Genomic DNA, 22,571 nt, shown 5'->3' with positions numbered 1-22,571 from the left:
TGTTAAGAGGTTAAAACTCTATTCTGTTAAAACTCCTCCGCAATCAGGGTGTCCAGACTGTGGAATAAGCTCCCTCCAGTGGTGGCACAGTCACCTACCCTAGAAATCTTCAAAAGGAGACTGGACTGTCACCTCGCTGGAGACACCTGACCCCAGTTGTCTTTTCCTGCCTAGTGCAGGGGGACTGGACCCGATGATCTACTAGGTCCCTTCCAGCCCCTAACAGTCTATGAATCTATGAGGTCAGTCATGTAAAAGATTGGAGTAAGGGAGGTCTCCTGATCAGCTAGCAGCAACCATTTTAACTATTCAAATCACAACATATTATTTTTAGGATGGGAACCATATAAGACAAATCCAGCCAATGGCCAGATTCATACAGAAACTGGGTGCGTCTACATGAGATTCTAACTGTGCAGTATCCACATAAAACTGCACAATAGCACTAAGAGTGCTAATACACAACTGTACAATATTATTAGGCTACTACATAGTACAGCCACTAAAAAGGTGTTCGCCAGTGCTACTGCACAGTAACTCCAGTCACTGAACATTTATTTAGTACTTGATTATACAAGTACTAAATAAATGCACTGTAACCACTATACAGTAGCACCTCATGTAGACACACCCACTGAATAGGAATCCACCATCAGGTATCCACCATATAGATCATTACACCATTACTTTAGTCACTAGGTATGTAATCAGTCGTTTCTTACAGGGGGCATAAATACATACTTGCAGTAGTAGTTACAATATTGCATTTTGTAAATAGGTGCATCTATTAATTTAGTTTATTAGTCTATTAGTTGTATCTAATAGTTTAAACAAGTCTGTTTTAGAAGCTTTTATGGGTTTTTAAAAAGTATTGACAACTGTTATGTTTCTCAGGTGATACAAAGTTCCTAGTTTCTCTGGCATAGCTGAATACATAGATGCAATCTGAATTTTAAGCATAAGGTTTTCATAGACATTAGGGCTGGAAGGGACCTTGGAAGATCATCGAGTCCAGCCCCCTGCCCAAAGGGCAAAGGAAGTCAGCTGGGGTCATAGGATCCCACAAGGTACATCAAGCTGACACCTGAAATTTAAGAGAAACTTCCCTTACATAAACTACAGTCCTCAGCTTGCTATAAATTTTCATAAATCCATCAAATGAAGGCTCTAATTGTTTTTATTATGACTGAAATCTAGCAGTAGGAACTTACAAGAGGTTGTCAGACCTTATATTAAAATCCAGACTATCTCAACTCTATTGTTGGAAGGTGCAACAGAGAACAGGGGAAATCGGGAGGAATGAGGGTAGGGGTAGAAACTGAAACAGTATAACCATCTTTCAACAATAAGATAAGCAAACCAATTAAATGGATTGCCATCCGGTAATTACCAGGGAGTCCTGTATTATAGAGTAAGCTGCTGCTTTGTTACACAACAAACAGTCGTGCTTGTAATTTAATATGAATAATGAGCCAGATGCATGAACAAGACTCTATTAAACTGTTAACACAAGCAGCCGTGTTCCACATTGATTAATGACTCCATGTGTCAAAGAAAGGGACTTCATGTTTAAACATGTGGATCATCGTTGTCAGTGTTGCCAATGCAAGGGGCTCGCCTGCTTTTGACTTAAACCCTAAATGTGGCAATTAAATCATTACATGAAAAAACAAAATATTGATTATTCTTCTGTATGGTGCACTGAGGCTTGTTAAAGAATAAGGGATTGGTGTAGGGATATATGCCTGCTATGACCAATATTCTTGTTTTATGGCCATTTTGTATGCCAGCCAATGCAACCCTTCGGAGTGACAGGATGAACTTAAATGCCAATGCCTGATGTGAAATCTCATGTCAGTTATAGAATCTTTGCATGGATAACTGACTATAGTCCAAAATGGCCACCAGAAAGACACTGATAAAAAACTACAAGTTATGTAAGCATCATTACTCTAAGATTAATGTATGAGACAACATTTTTTGTGGTATTTTTTATTGGACCAACTGTGTAGTTGGGGAGTTTTTGGACAAGCTTCAGGCATCAAGTGCCCTTCCTCAAGTCTACGAGCAAGGCAGAGGCAGGCTGAGCTAAATAATAGAAGAAAGACTCCATGTAAATGCAAACAGTTTGATTTAGAGGGATGGGGAAGGGCTGTGAATTAGGAGTGAAGAAGTATTATCAGGAGCCATTATAAGATAAAAGAAGTGCAGTAGAATAGGCAATCTAGTTAGTGGCAGAGTGAAACTATTAAAAAAGGGAGAGGATAGTTATTACCTAAGAAGTGCAGAGAGATTAGTATTTCTTAGACTGTAATAAGCCATACAGTCACTACCTATATTAAGTCCAGATTTTTTAAAAGAAGTCTTTTCTCTGCTATTTAGCTCAGTATCCATGTATGCTTCTTAGACTTAGGGAACAGCATTTGATGTCTGAAGCTCATCCAAAGCTCTCCCAACTACGTTGGTGATCCAATAAAAAACCCCACAAAAAATCCTTGGTTTTATACATTCCCTGGACCATCAGAGATACAACAATACTCCAACCCTACTCTGAGGTTATGGTAATTTATAAAGTTTATGCCTAATTAAAGACATGTGTGTATATTCCAGGCATGATAAAAGCTTGATCCTGGCACTTTTGTCAATATGAGATCTATAAAAATTTATCTGGAAAAAGCAAAGCCCATTCAGCCACTTCTGACTTACATGCTTCCCGGAGTTTTTCCTTGTCATAATGCAGGCCCTCATAATCTTGTAAACTAATTCTGTTCACTCTGATCCGCAGGCGATCTGGGATGGAATGGGGACTGCAAGAAAAGAAGAGAGACTGGTCAGAGAAGAGTTCAGTATCAGAGTGAAAAATGAATAGGGTGTGAGAAGGTTTGTCTTTTCTGCAGCTAGAGACAGAAAAAACAGAAACCTTAGTGAAAGCTCCACTAGCTCTCATGCACATCCCTGCAATCCCATTGAAGTCAGCAAAGGTACAAATAAGGACAGAACTCCATCTTGAAATTCTTTTTGATTATATATAATACACATAGGCCCAAAGACCAGAAGCACTCATTTAGCACCTGTTGCAGCTCAGGGTTATAGATTGCACAAAGATGGCAAAGAACCAGACTTGCAAAGTTCTTTGGTACCTAGATATACTGACAGGTGCCTAGTGAGATTATAATTGGTTTTAGGTGGCTACTGTGTCCAGGCACTTTGAAAATGCGAGTAAGTGCCTAGCTTAATATCTAGACACCCATCCTTAAGACCCTTGGGGCATTTCTACATGTGCTCCGTGGGGGGTGGGGGGAGGGGGAGCTCCAAGAGCGTCTCTAATTAAAGTGCCGCAGTGTCTCATGTATCAATACACTTAAAAATGGCAGCGAGGGTGCTTGCACTAATGTTTGTTTGCCAAGCTTTAGTTCAAGCCTCTGTCACCATTTTTAAGCACAGGGACACTGATACACAAGACTGCTGGAGTGCAGTAATTGCCATGCCCCAGCAGACTCAATTCATCGAGTCTGCTCTGACTCACTGTAATTATAGCACATCAGAGCAGCCTCCACGCTCATGTACAGGCACCCTTATTTTGGACTCATGCTTGCCCCCATTTGACACTGGCCTAGTTTTTTAGCTTATAATTGAAAAGACAATTCAGTAATAACTAATAGCATCCTGCCTTATCTGTGTTTTCCAAAGATTTTTAGCAAAGATTTTTTTGCTATCACATCTAGGACAGTCTCCGAGTATCTGTCCTGGAAGAAGAGAATTTAAGTGCCTTGCCCAAGGGGAGATCATTAAGTGCACAGTAAAGAATAGGTTCCCACTTTCGTGCTTTAACACCCTCTCTACACTTCACCCAAACCAGTAACAGTAGTCTGTCAATGCCACTAGCAGCATCTAGGCACGTTGATTTTAAACATTAAAATAAAATCTGCTGATAGAATCATGTCTCTTTCTACAATTGTATCTGGCTCATTAAGTTTGCTGGTTGTTTTTTTTACTTTCTACTGCATCTGATCTACAGGAGTTGTGCTGTCGGTTTGAAAACTGATCAACACAAGCTAAGCTCCGGAAATATAAACTTTTTCCAGGCATGCTATTATTCTTTTGCTTGAAAATACTGTTGACTTAATAAAACACATCATCTCTGACCAGTAAATTCATTGAGATTTGCTACAATTTGCAAGCACTTCTGAGTGAGTTTGTCACATACTTTTGGTCTGTTGGTACAAACAGTTCTGTCACCTCTAGACAGATGAAAAGAAGGAGATTGAAACTAAAGTCCCCGTTAAAGCAGCACCTTAGGCATAAGTTGTCTTTGCCTGAAAAGCGTAAAAGAATAATGAATTCAGGGTGCCTCTGTAACAGGAGAATAAAACAACAGACTGGAAAGAGCTTTATTGAAGGAGCTCCTGTTCTACACAAGAGCTTCTTTAGTAATAATAAAAACAACTCTAAAATACATGAAGTATAACTTATAAGGAATCATAAATGGTTAACAGCAGGAGCTGGAGTGATGCTTTTTAACATCCAAGCTACCGTTATTTCTTCTCTGGTGCTGACTGACAGGCGCTATGGTGTCCAGATGCCCTAAGATGTCAGGAAGTTGTCTGTGTGCAAGGTAAGCTGTCATGGTTTCTTTGACAGACAGCTGTGCTAGTAACTTCCAGCGCAGCTTCAGGGTAAATCCTCCCAACTTAACTGGCATTATGACATCCCATATAACCAGTTCTCTCCACCTGCAATTCTTACATCTAGGCAGAGCAACTTAGAGAAAGATCTAGATATGGAGAGAATGTGGTAAGGGGGAGGAGGGTACAGATGAAACAAATATGTCATTAGATTTAGTCCTTTTATTTCCAGAGAAATTCTGTCAGAAAGATGGCTGGCTGAGAAACGAAGAGGGCAGTTTGAGGAGCTGTGTTCCCTTCCAAGTCATATAAAATGCAGGTTTCCAAATCGAAAAATTGCTGGGGATTTTATTTTTAGCAAGCATAAGATAAGAAAATATTTAAGGCAGAGAATATAAGACTTTAATTGCATGCTCTTTGTCTGAGGGAAGGAAAAAAATATTGCAGTGAATTTATTAGAGTTTGTAAAAAGAAAAAAAAAAAAAAGACAGAGTAACAGCACTGAAAAGTGAAGTCTTTTATGCACAGGTTCAGTATGAGAAGAGGAAATGCTGCCTTCCCCATGGTGTTCTGCCAACATGCTTTAGCGCTAAACTAAGAGACACTGCTATGATTATAAAGGTCATTTGGTCTCCTAGCCTACAGGTTTTCAACCTGGTGATTGTGTATGCAGGGTTTCAATTGTTCTTTCTTTCCTTACAGCAAATAATGGGGAGATTAGTAGTCTTGCAGACCTTCTTCCTGCTCTAACCCTGGACCACACTTTGGAAACACTTGAGTACCATCACTCTCCTTATGACATCCTCCTTATAACATGCCATCCTCTTTATATTCACAAGGACTCCGGGTATCAAAGCAGTACATGTGATATGGACACATGTTCACCAGACACTGGACTGAAACAACAGATTCACCTGAAAAGCTTGGTATTGGTCTTCATTATGTAACAATGTGGCAACTGGGGTCATTTGTCTACCTCTCTTGGCACTTACACAATCCATGTAATTGAGTCCTCACAAACATTCTTGTGATACTTTGAAGATAGCCTTTTGATTTAAATAAGAACTGAGGCCCAGAGGGATTGTAAGCATGTCTTCCATGTGCAAGACAATACAGAGATACCCAAGCTAGCCCTGAGTGAACTAGCTCCTGATCCAGAAGAAGCACAGCTGTGTTGACAGAGGCCTGTGCCTAGGCTAATTAGCACTCTGCAAGATTATCATCAGCATCTCCAGAAATTACTTAAAAACTTCACTTGAGAAAGGCATCAGTTCAATAGTAGAGGCAATTTTCTGTTTAATTCACAGATGGCTTAAAAACATTAACGAAATACTATCAATTCCTACCAAATAAACAGCATAAAGACTTTTTCAGAAGGAAAACAGTAACAAGAACAACACAGGTGTAGACCAACTAACCTGAATGAAATCATCATTAGGAAAGTAAAATATTGTTGGAGTCTCATTAAAATTGTGATTTCCAAGTGTACAATTTACAATTGTAAAATTGTAATCCCCACTACAAATTTTTAATCAGTCAGAAAACAAATAGCTTCTTAAAACTTACAACAACAAAAAATAGCACTTTCCATCTCTTTTCCCTATTAGGAAGTCTTCCCACCAATACATGCATCACTCAACCAATATCAACTAGCTGTATAGAGGATATCAGAATTCATATCACACTAGAGAAACTCTTATTTATAAGGTACGGTCATTTCAATTCCTAACACCTCCTTAAGGAAAATTGCTTATTAGAGAAAAGACCCACACTTTTTAGCATATCCATGCTAAAATCTAAAGTACTACATTCCCGGAATTATAGATATGTGAACTAACATGTCTGCTAAAGAGCCTAGATTTACAAAATGGAGGGACGATAGATTTTCAATGTTTATTTTCTTTTGCTCAGTCACTTTCTGCCTGTTCTCTCTATTTTAGTTCATGAAGCCAAAACACATGGACGTATTTTGGGTCATGATAAGAACCTGGCATATTTCTATCCAGCAGTAAGTCACATTCAGTATTTGATAAAGCTGTGACCTAAGCACTGCCCTATTAGTCATCCAACGGTTGGTGAGATGATGCCAGTTGCCTTGCATGGAGCACAGCTGTTTTACCTCTGCTTTATGTTTCTGCCTCCAGTCACCCAGCAAGGAGAGAATGGGAGAGGTCAGTCCAGCTCCTGATCTTAGAGTCCCCACATGGCAATCAACACGCTTCTGCTACGACACCAGGTTGATTCAACTAGAAAAAAACTTTTAATTATACACGCCCTAATTCCCATTCCAATTATTTATATATCCTGTGAACCATTTCTCATTCTTCATGTCTGCATAAAGATAGTGGAAGAAAGGAGGACAAAAAAAACCCCTAAGGAATTCAGTGACACTTTTGACAGATCTTTCAGAATACAGCCCACATCAGGACATGCAAATATAGAATATTTTTAACATGATTCAGCTAAAAAATATCCCCTTCCTGCCACCCTCCCAAATATTAAACTTTAGAAAGCACAAAACTCCTCTGGGGCATGTTTGCAGTGACAGATTAATGAATTACCTATCTCCTAAAGAAGAAATAAACATGCAAAATTAATTAAAAGTCCCTGCGTTTAGAACAATTGAGAGAGGGAAAACAGCAACCAAAGGAGAAAAGGAAATTAACCTGGCTGCTGAGATCTCATTGGCAGAGCCTGGAAATGAAGTATTAAAAATATGTTTGTTTTTGACAGTTTTTATCTATTTAAATTACAGGAGCTACAGTAAGAGAACAGAACTATCAAGTTGGCACCTCATCTTTGGCAGTGGACAATGCTAGATGCTCCAGAAGTTTGTTAAAAAATATATAGCTAATGATCTTGCTAATCTACTTACTTAAATTGTATCCTGCAGAAGTGAGTCGTACTGCATAAACATTTTTTTCCATTTTGTGGGTGTTAGTCAATACATGGAGCCAATCAAGCTATCCTTCATGCACAACTAGGGAATTTGTATTATCTTTTTCAGAACTCTCATCCTGCAGCTGATTCAGCCCCCACAACAAAACATTTTAACCTATCAACATGATGTAGAGTAACTTCAGAGCTGCTCTAAGTTGCACTTATTGTTTTCAAGGGAACTAGCACAATCTCATCTGTATTAAACCCTGTTAAACTTCCTTTCATTCCACTTTCTTCAGCGTGTGTTTAACTATTTACTAAATAAGGGATGGACTGCATTAATTTAAACACATTCATAAGTATTTGACTGAGTCCAGGCCTTATTTCTTGTTCTAACATACACTGTCTACAGTATGCTCCTTCCTCATAACAGCACACCTCATGAAAGTTGTCCATTAACCCACTGCAAAACTCACTTCAGCAGTAGCCCACCTAAATATCTACAGACTGACTGAACAGAGAAAAATGGATCCATATCTCAAATTCTTATAATTCATTATAGGAGGAAAAAAACCCAACCCCTTTAATCCTTAATTTTACTTTGGGCTAGTGAACTATTTTCTCAAATCCATCCTTCTACTGCCTTATTTTAAACTTGACCCTCCTGCTTTTGGGCTGTTTTCTTCTTGAGTTAGGGTGTATATGCAACAGTCTGAAATGGTTTGTTCTGTCTGTGCAAACCATACAAATTGATACAAATTGATTAATTTGGACATTCAGATTTCAGATTCTCTTCCACACCTTTGCTGCCCAAAAAAACAAAACTGCTGCAGTCATTACTCAACACGAGTGGATTAATTATCTTTTAGTAATAAGACACTATCTGTTACATTTTTTTCTATACAGAACTTTGCAGTAAATACTCATAGCATGTCCACAGTGTTCTCTTCATGTAAGGAAAGGTTGTAGATCCTTTAACAATATTTGCACCTCTAAACCCAGTCACAAGCAAGTCAATTCTTGTTTTTCAAGTTAATTTTTCAGATGAATTGCTTTGCACCAACTGCACAGATTAGATATAATATCAGGTATGCATATTGATCATTACGACTGTGCATCCCACTCAAAGATCTAAGCAGTCACCCCATTTTAAAGAAAGACTTCACTACAAATGCAAAGGTTCAACTCTATCCATGAACCATCAATAAAAATTCCAGGAAGACTGCATCCAAGTTAAAGATTCAAAACACCCTACTGCCCATAAATCAAAAGCTATAACCACAGCCTTTGCTCTCCAAAATTCCTGCCCACAAACTTTACGGCAGGAAATCTGAAGGCTTTCTAATGCAGACTCTATCACTGAGGCTCCACAGATCTCTTCCATTTTATTGTACTAAATAGAACACCAACACTTTAAACGTTACCCAACAGAAGAGGAGCATTTGAATCTCAATGCAATCACAGTCCAAATTTTCCTAACACCTCTTGGGGTTCTTTCTGCAGTTTATCAGACAGATTAATTGACAGTCACAGTGAAGCTGCATGTTTAATCTATTTTTACAGATTTTAAGATACAGTATAGCTTTGACTTACAAATTAGTTTGGGTCCCATGTGTCTTAGAGACTGTCATTCTCTTTCTTCTTTATCTTAACTGTAGAGATTAGCGGGGATGCTCACAGTATAATAGTTCCCAGATCCAGATGTCATTCTCAATAGGAGTTTTTCAACTCTGAAAAACACTCCCCTATTCCTTCATTCCCAGGTTTATTAATGTTTGGGGTATGCAGCAACGCTTCACCCAGGCTTTTTCCAGATGCTGGTTTAAGAGCAGCATGCGATTCTGAGAGGCAGGAGAGTTATTTCATTTCTGTTAGCGAACATTCTTTAATAAAGCTGAGGGAATAACGTATAGCAATAAGGCCGTACTGAGACTCTTTTATGTAGCTGTGAAATAGCAATGAACAGCTTGCAATTTTCTGAAAGGTATTTGTGCTTTTCAAAATGATTCAGTTAAAACCTCTCTCATATAATTCTTCATTTGCTGACCATTTTCAGTTTCTTACACATCCTCAATATTCAGTTAGTTTTTAATGGGTATACAGGTCACATAGCATTGCTTGTGTCTCAAGATTAGACAGCATAACCCACAGAATCAAGTTTGTTATGCAGACTAAGTCCAAGTACACACGTTACTCATAAATCAGTACAAGTGATCGGAAGCTGGTCTATGCCCATAATCGAACAGAAGTCCAGTGCACATAGACTTGTTTAAAAATGGCAGAACCTAGTCTAAGATAGACTCGGATTGATGTGGTATCAAACTTAATCTATTTAGGTTAGACTGGTCTATCAAACTTCTGTACCAGATCCCCTACTGAGTCAGGTCGCTGTCCATCAGCATCCCAGGCTGCTTTGCAGCCCCCAGCTAACTTGCCCTCGCAGGGAGATGTACTGGGACTAGCTCATGCTTGGCTTCTCTGGCCGAGTGCCTAGCCAGCCCTGCTCTTGGGCTGTCACAGAGCTGAGTCAGCACAGAATCTCTCCCCAGCCCCACATCCTGCCTCCAGCCAGATGTGGGCCACAAGCAGACAGGGGACGGGAGGCAGGGGAGATTGGGGACTTCTCTTGCATGGACCCAGCTCACATTCTCCCAGACCTGAGCCAGCATAATCTCTCCCCAGTCCCTCCTCCCGCCCTTAGCCCACTCTCAACTGGAGGTAGACAGAGAGGGTGGGGGACAAGGATATTTCTGCCACATGAGCCAGAAGCCAATCAGAGGCGGCAGGGCCTCTGGGCTGCTCTCGGCAGTGGTGAGCCTGCTGGGAGGCATGCGGGAGTGCCCCCAACCAGCTGGTCTCAGCCAGTGCAAACAGCCTGCATGCCCCTCTCCTTGCTGCCAAAGGGCAAAAGTGCGTTCTGTTCACTTCCAAACTGACCTAGGGTGCTTAGAGTAAAGCGCATAACTTAGATCACTTCCACCTTGGGCTTTTTGAATGTCTGGACCTGGCCTAAGATTTGCAACCGAACTTCTGAAATTCACTATTCCTTAATATTTACTTCAGGTTCACTTTTTCTACAGTGCTTCCTATTTGAAAGGTTGTCCAGCAGAACATTCATAAAACAGGAAGACAAAAGCAGTACCGCCATAAAGCACACTGCATTTCTTATTTGACTGAATAGTCACAAAAACATTTTTAAAGCCAAGGCATATTATAGGTTGGCTGTTTGTATTGTAAATGTGCATTAAGGTTAACAACAAGGCCCATCCTCATAAAGGAAATTAATAAATAATAACTACATAATATTATATGTGTATGCGTTCTTATCACCCAATTCTCTGCATTTTCAAACAGAGGATAGTTTCTTGAATAATTTAGTTACAATACAGCCATTTACAACACTAGAGTTATTGACAATCAAAATACTGGCAGGAAGAGTCTTTTTCTTTCCTGATGCAGCTGTGGTCAGCAAAGTAGTTTTCATTTTGGGGAGTAGTTTTTCTGTTTGTATCAGTCAAAACAAAAAATGCTTTACAGAAAGGTTGATGGGTTATATTTATTTATTTTTTGGTAAAACCTAGTTATAAGTCTAATTTTATGAAAGAGACACCAATACCTCATCTCCAAAGCTCCTGGCAATGTTACTTAACCATCAGAAAAGAAACTACTGTAATACCTTTTCTAGCCAGAAATATTTTCCAAGGCTAAGGCACAGGTGCAACGGTATTTTTCTAGCTCCCTAACAATTATTTGGAAGCTGTGCTAGGAACTAATTAGTGAATACAGACAGTGAAATGAACAGAAACATTCTGGATACATATTTGAATATGTGGTGGACTTACCAAATCAGCCTGGCTCAAACGGGTTTGGAAAATCTTCATTTCAATTGGTGCAGCCCATCCACCAATCAGGTAAGGGCTGGGTGGGGCTGGCCCCTCCACTTACCCGGACAGAGTGGGCAAAGAGCCTCCTGAACCTGATTGAAGCCTGCATGCTGCAGGTCCAGCAAGCCTTCAGAGGTGGAGCCTCTGGAGTGAATAAAAGGAGCGGCATGCCCAGCACATAGCAGATGCGTCGGGGAACAAATAAGTAGGCAGGGCTAAGAAAAGCAAGGGAGAGCTGCCTAGCGGGCAGAAGCGGTAGCCCAGAAGAGCCCTGGAAGACCTCCTTGGTGGGACCAGAGCAGCAAGCAGCTTTGGCTACAGCCCCAGCAGTGCACAGAGCAGTGCATGGGCCAGACCCTGGGAGCTGCGGGAGGCAGCTTGGGTTCCCGGACACCCGACACATGTGGCAGTGCTTGGAGCCATCAGACCCTGGAAGCTGCACATGGTGGCTCAAGTCTGCTACCCTCAGCGTATGGCCCAGGACTCGGTGCACACGGCAGTGCACAGCATGCCAAACCCTGGGAGTGGCACCAGGCCGCTTGGGTTTGCAACCCCTCCATTGGCGTGTGGCCGGGTACCGAGGAGGCACTGGCGGGGTATGGTGGAAGTCCAGCAGTCCAGGATTTGGGGCCTGCACAAGGTGGCCCGAGCTCCAACAAAAAGCAGAAGGCAAGGCCTGGGTGTCACTACCCGCACAAGTCAGCCCAAGCCCCAACAGAAGGCAGAAGGCAAGGCCTGGGTGTCAGGACCCACACGAGGCAGCCCAAGCCCCAACAGAAGGCAAGGCCTGGGTGTCAGGACCCGCACGAGGCAGCCCAAGCCCCAACAGAAGGCAAGGCCTGGGTGTCAGGACCCGCACGAGGCAGCCCAAGCCCCAACAAAAGACAGAAGGCAGGGCTCTGGGTGGCCCTGACAAGGCGCCCACAGCTCCAAGAGCCCCTCCTGGCCTGCTTCCCGGATCCATGAGTACCCGGGGAATGGGTACCCACAGGGGTGGAAGCCCTGAAAGGGGGTCCTGAGGGATCAGGGACCAGGTGAACCCACCTGGGGCTGAGGAGGTATTAGGACCCTTCTCCCCCTAGAAGGGTGCCAGGGTCTGGCACCCAAGGGGAACGCCCAGTAGTCTCGGCCATGTGGGTACCTGGAGGGGTAAAGACTTGCGCCTCCTATTTTGTACATAGTTATATATATATATATATATATATAGATAGATAGATATATACGTATATTGTTATCATCCAATGTGACCTGGGTTATGTCAGCAAGTTGAGGTTTATCTGTATCTAACTGTTGTTGTTCATGCCTGAACTTACCTGTTGATACCTGTGTTTATCTGCCTAGCTATACTTTGATGTTGTTGTTGTAAATATTTACCAATACTTTCTTATAAATCTGTGAATATTATCTATCCATATCAGTTGTATATTAACAGCTATCTTTTTAAGGTTCCCTGTAATCATTAATAAATTTGTATATAGTTAAGCTATTCCCAGTCCTGGCCTGACTCCATAGGGAACTGGCCGGTATTTTACACATCCCTCTCGCAGCACTTCTGCCTAGCTACCTATCTCTTCGATTTGCAAGGGGGAGCACATAGTTGGGTGCACCCGGGTTACAAAAACAAAAAAATAGCTACATTTGGGACTTGCTTTCTTAAGAAGTTCCAAAGGTCATGGCCACTTTCCCTCTACTTACAGAGGAATGAATATGGCTCTTTCCAGGACCCAGTCAATGCTCCAAGCATTACTTGAAAAGGAAGGAGGCATGTGAGAGATGCTTCCTCCCTTCCTCAGGGGAGAGATGAGAAAAGCATACTAGCTCCCAAACACTCCAAGCTTCTGCTAACCTGGAGGCAGTAATTAAATCCAGGAGCCAAAGACTGTATTTGTGTTTACGATTTTATATCCACCTTGTATAACAAAAAAGAGAAGCTGTATATATAAAAGTGGCTCCTTTTCAAGGTATTTGTCATTGCTGAACCTTCTAAGCCCAAAACTGGATGATCTTGTTACATTCATTCCAGGTTGATGAATATAGTAGAAGATGGTGATGGAAAAAAAAATAAGGAAAGCAAACAAAAGGGGGGAGGGGAAAAAAACAAAAAGGAAAAGGGAAAGGGAAAGGAAATGAAAAAGCTGAGTACTCACATAGTGAAGGAGTCAGGGGGAGCTGAGACCCTTCTCAAATCAGCAGAGTGCACTTTATGGATACTATACGCAGCAGGCAATGAGTAGCCAGGACAGAGCCAGCACAACAGCGTGGACAGACAAGGAAGAAGTCAGGAGAGAGACAGAGAAAGAGACAGAGAGAAAGACATACAACATTTAAACAGAAACAAAAGGAATGCATCACACAAAAATTGAATGAAAAGAAAACATGTAGTGCTCCAAAGCCACACTAAAAAAAGACAACAGCAACACAAAATATGCACATTTGACAAATGACAATATTCACTGCTAAGTGGCAGAAAGGAAGCTATTATAGGCAAGATGTACAGCTATTATAAAAGTCCTCGCTCTGCACCCTCCCCAGTGCCCCTCAGATCTTATCCCTTCCCGGTCTGCTGCTCTGCTTTCAGCTCCCTGCCCTATCTGTGCCTTTGCTTTCTGCAGCTTGCTCTGTGCTCCATTCCCAATCTGTTGCTCTGCTTTTGATTCCTGCCCCATTTGCTGCTGCACTGCCTACCCCGCACAATCTGCCATATGCCACACACACAGGCTACCCATGCCACTTGTGGCACATGTGCTACAAAGGTTGGCTACCCCTCCTTAGAGAAACTAGCACTTTATGTATGGTGAGTCCCAAAGTTGGCTTCTTTGGTTGTACTCAAAAGGGTCTCTGCATGTCTCAAGTATCCTCAAGAAATGCTTCTATATTTAAGCTCTGGAGTTTATCTTCCCCTCCAGAATAACAAAACATTCTTCTTTAACCACAAATGAAAGTCAAATTCAAGTCTCTTTTAAGGTACATATAACACATTAGCTAAAAATGCTAAGCAGCATTTTAAATTATGGATTTTGGTTACAAAGTGACTCTGGGCAAATTGAGTCTTGGTCTTATTATTCCTTCTCAGTAACTTTCACATAGATTTTACTTACAAATCAAACCAGATTGCATGTGAAGCTTGATCTCTGAAAACTAAGCTATGTTCTTTTTGTTTCTTATATTACCAGCATCAATAATAGCAATTCTAGAACTGGAATTTACAGCTGGTAAAATCTCTTTAAAAAGGGAAGCAGAAGGTAGACTACAGCTCACTTGTCCACAGCAAATGAGCCTGATAAGCTGCTACAATAAAATCTTGCTTTTGCCATTGAACTTAACATCATGACTCAGAAGACAAATGGAAAACAGAAGCAAAGAGTAAACTAATTTACTACTTCTCTGCCCATAGCCCTTTGACTGTCTTTTTTCAGCCTCAAAGTGGTAAGTAAGCTATGTCAAGTGACACTGGAGAATCACTGCACTTAGAGGTTGCATCTGCTTTGCATGTCTGTACCAATTCCTTGTTATACCTCTCCATTTGAGGTAGGCATGGTGCTTCTTTTTATGTTTAGAAAGCAGTTCCCAGAAAAAAACTGGAAAAAAAACAGACAAGAGTGGACATTTGGTTCCCTGGGGACAACTAGCAGCAGGACACTTTGTGCCTCTGCTAGTAATCCGTGGGGAACACCTGTGCTTTGCACCCTCTGGTGCATGGCAGGTTACCTCAGCTGGGGTAAGGGAGGCTGGGGCCTTACCTGCAGTCCAGGGGGCCGGGGAATCTCCAGCCAGCCAGGCTCCGGTTTTGGGCAGTATGTGCTGTCTCCATGTGCACCACCCTGCTTATTTTCTGCATGGGTTTTTTTGACCCCAGGATCTCCAGGGGTCAAAAAAAAACCCCAACCCACGTTGCAAGGTAGCAGCATGGGAAACACCTGAATGCAGACAGGTCTGCGGCGCCATGTACTGCACAGGCACGCTTGTTTGGACAACCTTGAGTGCAACCACTGAATATTGAATTTCCAGACTGAGCTCAAATTGAGAATGTATTTGTAAAACCCAATGAGGAGAAAAAATGTTGTACTAACAGTCTTTCAACTTTTAAATGAATTTGGTTTGATAGCATTCATAATATTTTCTCCTTTTTGTCTTGCCATGTTTATAACAAAGAGATTAATTGACAGGAATCTTTTCAGAAGCAGCAATTTTTAAGAACTACTGTAGAATATTTTAAAAAAGAATACTTCAAATAACCAAAAGCATTCAAACTATAAACCTGTTTCTCAGAGAATTGAAACATAACATATGTGCCTAATCAAAACAGCTCAGATTTCAGTGGGAAGTATTCATCAACTAACTACTGACGAACAATGAACAGCCCAAGGATTATTTACAGAAATTATACCAGGAATAATTTCATAAAAATACATTTGAGAAAAATCACAATCTGTCCACTAACAATTCACAAACTGAGGGGGTTGGAAGTCACTGAATAAATGATTTTATCCAGCTCGGGTAAAATGCAACATATGTGACACTGTCTTATCCTCTAACAGCTACAGGCCTGGATGCAGCTGTTTGTGCCATCGAGGAGGAAAGGGTTCTCCTTTAAGTGTTGCAATAGTTCTGGTAGTTTTGAATCCCAGATTTAGATTTCCCTCAGGTCATATTCCTCCTTTACCCTCCTCTTAAGGATTTAATACAATTTACTCTCAAAAAAGTCCAAAACTATTCAACATTGTCTACTTTCCCTGTCTTGGGATGAGATGGATATAACAACCAAGGAAAGAAGGATGCCCTTAGGCCACGTCTACATTGCCTCCCTGCTGAGTCCAGGACTGCCACCACTGAGGTTATGAGCCGTACTCTTTCCATGCCCAAGGCTGGCAATTAGGCTTAAAGTGGTTCTGAGAATGCACCTCAGTGCTAGTCTCAAGCTCTACCAAGACAGAGAGCCTGAAAGCAGCCCTAGGATGTGCACAGGATTTCTCAGAGCTGTCTGCACTACTGAATTGCCAAGCTTGACTATGGGCACAGCAGACAAGGGGGCAGTATTTATTTCTTTAAATATTATGACAATGAACACAGTTTAGAAGCATCATTCATTTACCTAATCTAATGGTAATATTTTTAAAAAGCAGCTGAATAACTTAGGATCCTGAGTCTCGCTGGCAGTCACTGAATAGGCTCCTAAATTGCTTTGGTGATTCTGAAATTTTAGGTAACATGAGCTATAAAACAGAGAAAGGTGTATGCAGGGACTGAGGGCTATTCCATTTTTAAAAATCTGTAGAGAAGCTGAGCTTGGAAGCCTAAGACTCACCATCCGCTCAACATGAAAAAATTGAGGAAAGCAACAACAGAGTTATAGGACTCTTAATATCCACTGTCATTTAAGACAACTCCAATTTTATGCCAGGAGATAAGTAGGCTTGGTAAGCTAGACCAAATGAGCCAGCCCACGCTGCGCTGAGAGACAGTCAACCAGGGAGCCCAGTTCAGATTAAAAAATGGAGCCCAAACTACAGATCAAAGAATACAAAGGCCTAGATAAATTCAATTACATTTTTTTTATAAACTGATTGCATCAACATGCAAGGTTTCTTTTTCAATAAAATGAAATATTCCAATGTGGACAGAAAAATTAACTTTTAATTACAGTTTATTTTTAATATGCAAGTGCAGCATTTGCAAACTATGAATGTTAAATTCATTTTCAAATAACATTTTAATATTACATTTTAATTTTAAAAAATAAAATAAAAACCTACTTTCTGTCCAAAACCCATGTTGAGGCAAAATTCCTGACCAGTTCTAATATTTACCACACATGGCATCCATATACATACAACAGACATCCACTAAGCTAAAGTTTTCACTGGATCCCTGATGCGACAGGCTCTGAAAACAGCCTTCTTCTTTCTAGCCTCTAAGACACTACGAGTAAATGAAAAAAAATATTTTAAAACAATAGGTTCAACAATATACTCATGTATTAGCATACTTTTGTCTCTCATCCAATCCTTCTTAACCTTGAGGAATTGAAATGTAGTCAGCTCCAGGGATTTAGGAGGGGGAAAAGAATCCCTCTCCCCATATTAAAGTAATTTAGGAGAACTTTTTAGAGCAGAGGTGGGCCATTATTTGGACTGGAGGGCCATTTAAGGAGCTCTGGTGAGCAGTTGTGGGCCAGGGGGCACTGGGAAGATGCCATTTGATCCAGCTGACCCACTGGCCGCTGCCAGGAGGAGGGAGGGCTGTGCCCTGTGCCACTCTGCTCCGCTGCAGGTGGAGCCAGGGTGGCTGGGCCACACAGCGTGCAAACTCCTCCACCCTGCCTCCCCACAACCCCTGCTGCATCTTTCCCCACAACCCAGCTTCCTGTGCTGTAGCAGTGCAGTCCTGGCACTGTGGACACTGGCCACTAGGACCACATGGGACATGGTGCAATGCAGTGCACTGAGCAGCTGTCCCACCCGCCAACCTGCCTGCTATGATGAGCTGCTGCCGCCACCATGCCACACCAGGAAAGTCAGAAGTGACTTCCCCAGGCCGAGAACCAACCTCTCCACTCCCCTGCCCCACCATGGCCAGCAAGAATTAGCAGTGTTGCAGTGGCAGAGGTTCATCATTGAGAGGACAGTGGACTAGCAGGACAGCTACTTGGCGCATTGCATTACACCCTGTCCTGTACAGGCCTGGCTGCCACCAGCCACAATGCCAGGATGGCACAGCTGCAGGTCCAAAAGGAAGTTGGGCAGGAGGGGATGGATGAGGGGGTGAAGGAGTCTGTGCACTGTGTGGCCTAGCCCAGCCCCAGCTGCAGCAGAGTGGAGTAGGATGCAGCTCTCTCCACTCAGACTCCCGACGGTAATCAACTGGCAGGCCAGATATGTCCTGCAGGCCATTTTTTGCCCACCCCTGGTTTACAGGTTTTAAAGGGAAATGTTTTCAATCAGGAAGATGGGCAGCTCTGAAAATTAGATGGCAAGCTTGAGGAATTTTAGTAGCCCTCACTCCCACCAGCGTGCACAGCTAAAAAAAATAGAAACACAGACTCCCCTCCTTTAGAACATGCGGCATATTTTAATTTAGTGCACAGAGGAGGTTAATGTACAACTGATCTGTAATAGCTAGTCTGCATTCCTGTTTAGTGTTTTAGAATAATTTAGAACAATAATTAGACAATTTCTCTAGCAAATGTACTTTGCAATAAAGGATATACCTGAAAGGGCCTCCCAGTTGGGGCTAATCAAAAGTTTTCCATCTAAACTGTTTTTCAAAGAAAAATTGGGTTTTCAACTAAGCAAAAATATTTTTAAAACTATCCTCTGTCCTGGCAATTTTTTTTACTTTTTGTTTAAAATATTGTGAAAGACCCAAAACATCAGTTTCCAGAACTTTTTATTTCTAAAAAGAAATAAAAATGTTTCATAAAAATACATATTTTCACCATCTCTAGTGGCTGTTTTTTTCTGGGCTCTGACTTCATCAGGGTACGTGTTCTATCATAACAGATATATTTCCTTAGAACTGCACAGATATGTTCCTTTCCACTGCTTTAAAAGGTCACCAGCCAGGGAGACGATATACTTACTATACCAGGAAACCCCTGAAACACTGCAAAAACTAGAACTCCAAAATTATACACCATGAGAAGACAGAAATGCATTAAAAAGACTTATTTTTTTTAATTAAATTAAATCTTTTTACTGATGCCACCAGATCAGGGGCTTTCTCCTCAACACCCAGTAACAAAATAAAATTACTATGAAGCAATTCAGAAATAATCTATGTGAGATTATTTCTTCACTACATCTGCAGAAAGCTTAAGACCATATCTCCAATAACTGCAGGATGACAGTACCAGATTCATACAGTAATCTCACATCTATAGTTTACAGGGTGGATGTCTCATAGTTCTAAGGGAGAAAAAGCCATCTCAATTTATCAGTTGTGGAGCTTCCTAAGAAATTCTGGTGAGATGTCTTTATATAGCATAGCTATCAGGTTAAGAAATGTATGTAAGGATATAGAAAAAAACTTGCTGTCAGTGCTAGTATGTTGCAAAAAAATCTCATAATAGACAAGCCTTAAATGCAGTCATGCCTCTTCATACTAATTTAACTATACAGCTATTATACCCAGAAACCCAAGTGACATTCCATCTTTCCCTTCACTTTTAAACACACACACACACACACACACACACACACACACACACACACACACACTCTTGCAGAGATTCAGGACTGGGATTAAAGTCCTTGACGGACCACCAGTACAAAAGAATCAAGACTTCATGGATGAATCTCTCAGCCAAGCCAAAGGCACCTGAAGAATTCAAGCACTGAGCCAAGTGCTATTTGACACCATAGACTCCAATTCAATTCAATTCTCCAGCCCTTAGATGGTCTTAATACTGTACAGCATTACTATGACAAAAGCCACTCTGTTCCCTGAAACCACAGTTTAAATTCAGATCTTGTATACAGGTTTGATCAGGCTAATCACTACCTTAAATACCTGGGGTGATTTCTTTTCACTGCAACAACTTCCCTTCTGGTTGGAAACAATGGCTCACAATTGAACTTTTTTAGTTGTTTACCTGCATTTTAATTGACACAGAATTTGGACCAAAATGGAAGTCGTTGCTCACAGGGTGATAGCTTTGTCAGCATCTGGAGCATAGCTGGGATCTCTATCTTTCAGTATGTCTAGGTCTAAGTCTGTATCCTCAGCAAACCTGTAACTTATTTATCAGATAAGGGACTGGCAAATCAGTGAAGGGTCTCAATGGGGAATTGAAAAGTTACGTTATATAAAAAAATCAGATAATGGAGAAGTAGAAGGTGGGGGCTGCAAATATAGCAGTGCTTCTATGAGCGTTAGTATGAGTCACACTGCTTAGTGCACTCAGACCTCTCTAAATAGAAAAACAAAAGGCACAACACATCTGTCCAAAAGCAAAGCAAAGGAAACTCTGCAACTTAAAGCACAAGAGATATCTGGTAAATACTTATAAAGGTGGAGAAGTGGAACAGTCTTGGGTTTCTAGACCTCTTTCTCCAAAACCTCTGCTAATGCTATCCGTGCAGACTTTCTATTTGTATTTTCTGCCCTGTCAGAGCCTCTTTATGTTAGGACATGCACATGCCCAACTCACTCATTGAGTAAAGGCATGGATGTCCTCCTCTTGCTCTTCTGCACCATGTTGGCCTGGTTCCGCAGGGAGATCCGAATGAGAGAGGGAGCCAATCGACATGGCTCCCCATCCACTTGCATGGGGATAGACTTGTATGTTAGCAGTGTCACCTCCCGGCACTGATGCAACCTTTCTCCATGACCACCCACCTGAAGAGCAGCCTACAGAACAAAAGCAAGGGAAAAAAGAAAGAAAATTTTAGCGTATTGATTTAGAGCAGCCAGTTGAGATGGCTAGCAATTCCCAAATCCATAATTTTACCCAACACTATATATTCTGTACCCCAGAGATCAGCAATGTTTGCCAGCACAGGGCTAGCATGACTCATTTTGGGTCTGAGTTGGGTGGGCACTAGGACCAGGCCACCTCACCTGCTTCTCTCTACCCAGCTCTGGCATGGAGCAGAGAACCCCATGTGCCAGGCTGCAGTACAGTGCATAGAAAGTTCTCCCTCTGCCAAAGCCCTGGGAGACTAAGTGCAACATGGCACAGGCAGAGTCCCCTGCTGCTGAATGCCACCAAGCCATAGCACTGAAGCCACAGCCAGAGTCTCTGTGGGAGATAGGCTGCCAACCCGTGCACTATCCTATTTGCACCTGAGAACCATTGTGATACAGCCTGTTCTACTGTATGGAGACTTACATTCACCTGACTACAGTCTGAAAGAAATAACTTCCATTAATTTGGAAGATAGAATGCAACCCCCACCACACACAAACTGTTTAGGGCCATAGCCATTACAGAGTTATATTTCAGGCCTACTTCATATTTGTCCCCACCTGATTCAGCAGAGTGGGATTACAAGTAAGAGATATAGGTGTACATGATGTGTGAAGGTATTATCCAAAGAAGCTCTGGAGGGTGGTCCAGTAGTTGCATTCAAAGAAAACGGACAAAATGGGGCTTGGCATGCTACAATTAAGTCACAGAAAGTCAGTCAGTGGGCAGAAGGCAGATGAAGCAATTAAAGGTACATGATAAATTTGTGAATCAAATGGTCAAATGGGTCTGAAATTTATCATGAAAATATTAACCGCCACATACCTTATATGCATTATAGAGACACCCGTGTAATTTCAGACAGAAGGAGACTATCTATATGCGTTTTTGTATTTTTCTACATATTTTTTAAATGATTATTCCCACTTATATTGCAGAAATGCCTAGACGTACCAGTTGAGGACCAGAGCTCCATTTGATTTTTAGAAGAACCACTAATTGTAGGGGGGTGATCCTCTCTTTAATCAAAGCACTATTGTCTTTAATATGAATTACACAAATTTGAAATACCTATCCTGACAGTTTACATAACAACTCTGGAACTGGACTAGACATGTTGAAAAGAGCAAACAGAACAACCCTGTTCAGTAATTGATGCCGGAAAGCAATTAATACCAGGTTCAAGAACTGTTCTGAAAAAATGAAACAAGGGAAGAGGACATGACAGCAGAAGAATTACACTGTTCTGTATTAACTGTGCCCCTTGGAGGTACTCATTGAACCAAAAATCTGTCCTTAAATCAACTGAAACAACAGAAACACTACATGTTATTTAAGGCAATTGGTTTTCATCTAAATCAAATTCGAGACCAAGGATGGGCAATTATTTGGGCCTAAGGGCCACATAGGGTGTTTTGATGAGCTGTCACAGGCTGGGTCAGCACCCTGCCTCCCCCCACCACACTTCTCACAGCAACTCACCAAAACTCACTATGGGCTTTGGGTGGGTGGGGAGCAGTGCTCAGGAGCAGGACTGGTATGATCTGCTCCCTGCATGCCTTAGCGGGAGGGGCTGCCCAGAAGCCAGCTGGGAAGGAGGGGAGGGAGGCAGAGGTGGGGGGCACATGCAGCAGAGTTTGCCTGGTTGGAGCTGCTGTCCCTGCCCAGGGTAACCACTGCCATGCTCCCACCCACACCCACTGACCTCAGCCAAGCACACAGTTTCTGGCAGGGCTGTTCCCAGTGTGGCTGCAGCCAGCCAGGCTCACATTGTCA

At 41.8% G+C, this 22,571-nt stretch overlaps 1 protein-coding gene and 2 long non-coding RNA genes across 4 annotated transcripts in view; 2 read left to right on the top strand and 1 right to left on the bottom strand.

Moving 5' to 3' along the window:
• The window catches only part of LOC132250159 (uncharacterized), a 71,743-nt gene extending 68,482 nt beyond the window's left edge, over positions 1-3,261 (top strand). Inside the window, exon 3 of the long non-coding RNA XR_009461772.1 lies at positions 2,786-3,261. This is a non-coding gene — a long non-coding RNA (uncharacterized LOC132250159). The remainder of the gene's footprint in view (positions 1-2,785) is intronic.
• DGKI (diacylglycerol kinase iota) overlaps positions 1-22,571 on the bottom strand; it is a 186,758-nt gene that overhangs the window by 91,954 nt on the left and 72,233 nt on the right. Inside the window, exons 19-20 of the mRNA XM_059726475.1 lie at positions 20,538-20,737; positions 2,707-2,807 (exon numbers count right to left, since the gene is read on the bottom strand). Of these exons, the coding sequence (XP_059582458.1) occupies positions 2,707-2,807; positions 20,538-20,737 (301 nt within the window). The remainder of the gene's footprint in view (positions 1-2,706; positions 2,808-20,537; positions 20,738-22,571) is intronic.
• Positions 3,382-12,837, top strand: LOC109283653 (uncharacterized). Of its 2 annotated transcripts, XR_002090916.2 has the most exons (5): positions 3,382-5,551; positions 6,233-6,332; positions 6,566-6,633; positions 6,770-6,861; positions 7,381-12,837. It is a non-coding gene; the product is annotated as an uncharacterized LOC109283653 (long non-coding RNA). The 2 variants fall into 2 exon arrangements; XR_009461770.1 differs by having other exon boundaries at positions 3,382-6,332.

Source organism: Alligator mississippiensis, chromosome 4, assembly GCF_030867095.1.
Source record: "Alligator mississippiensis isolate rAllMis1 chromosome 4, rAllMis1, whole genome shotgun sequence".
Taxonomy (NCBI): domain Eukaryota; kingdom Metazoa; phylum Chordata; order Crocodylia; family Alligatoridae; genus Alligator; species Alligator mississippiensis.
This window is presented reverse-complemented; position numbering and strand designations above follow the sequence as displayed.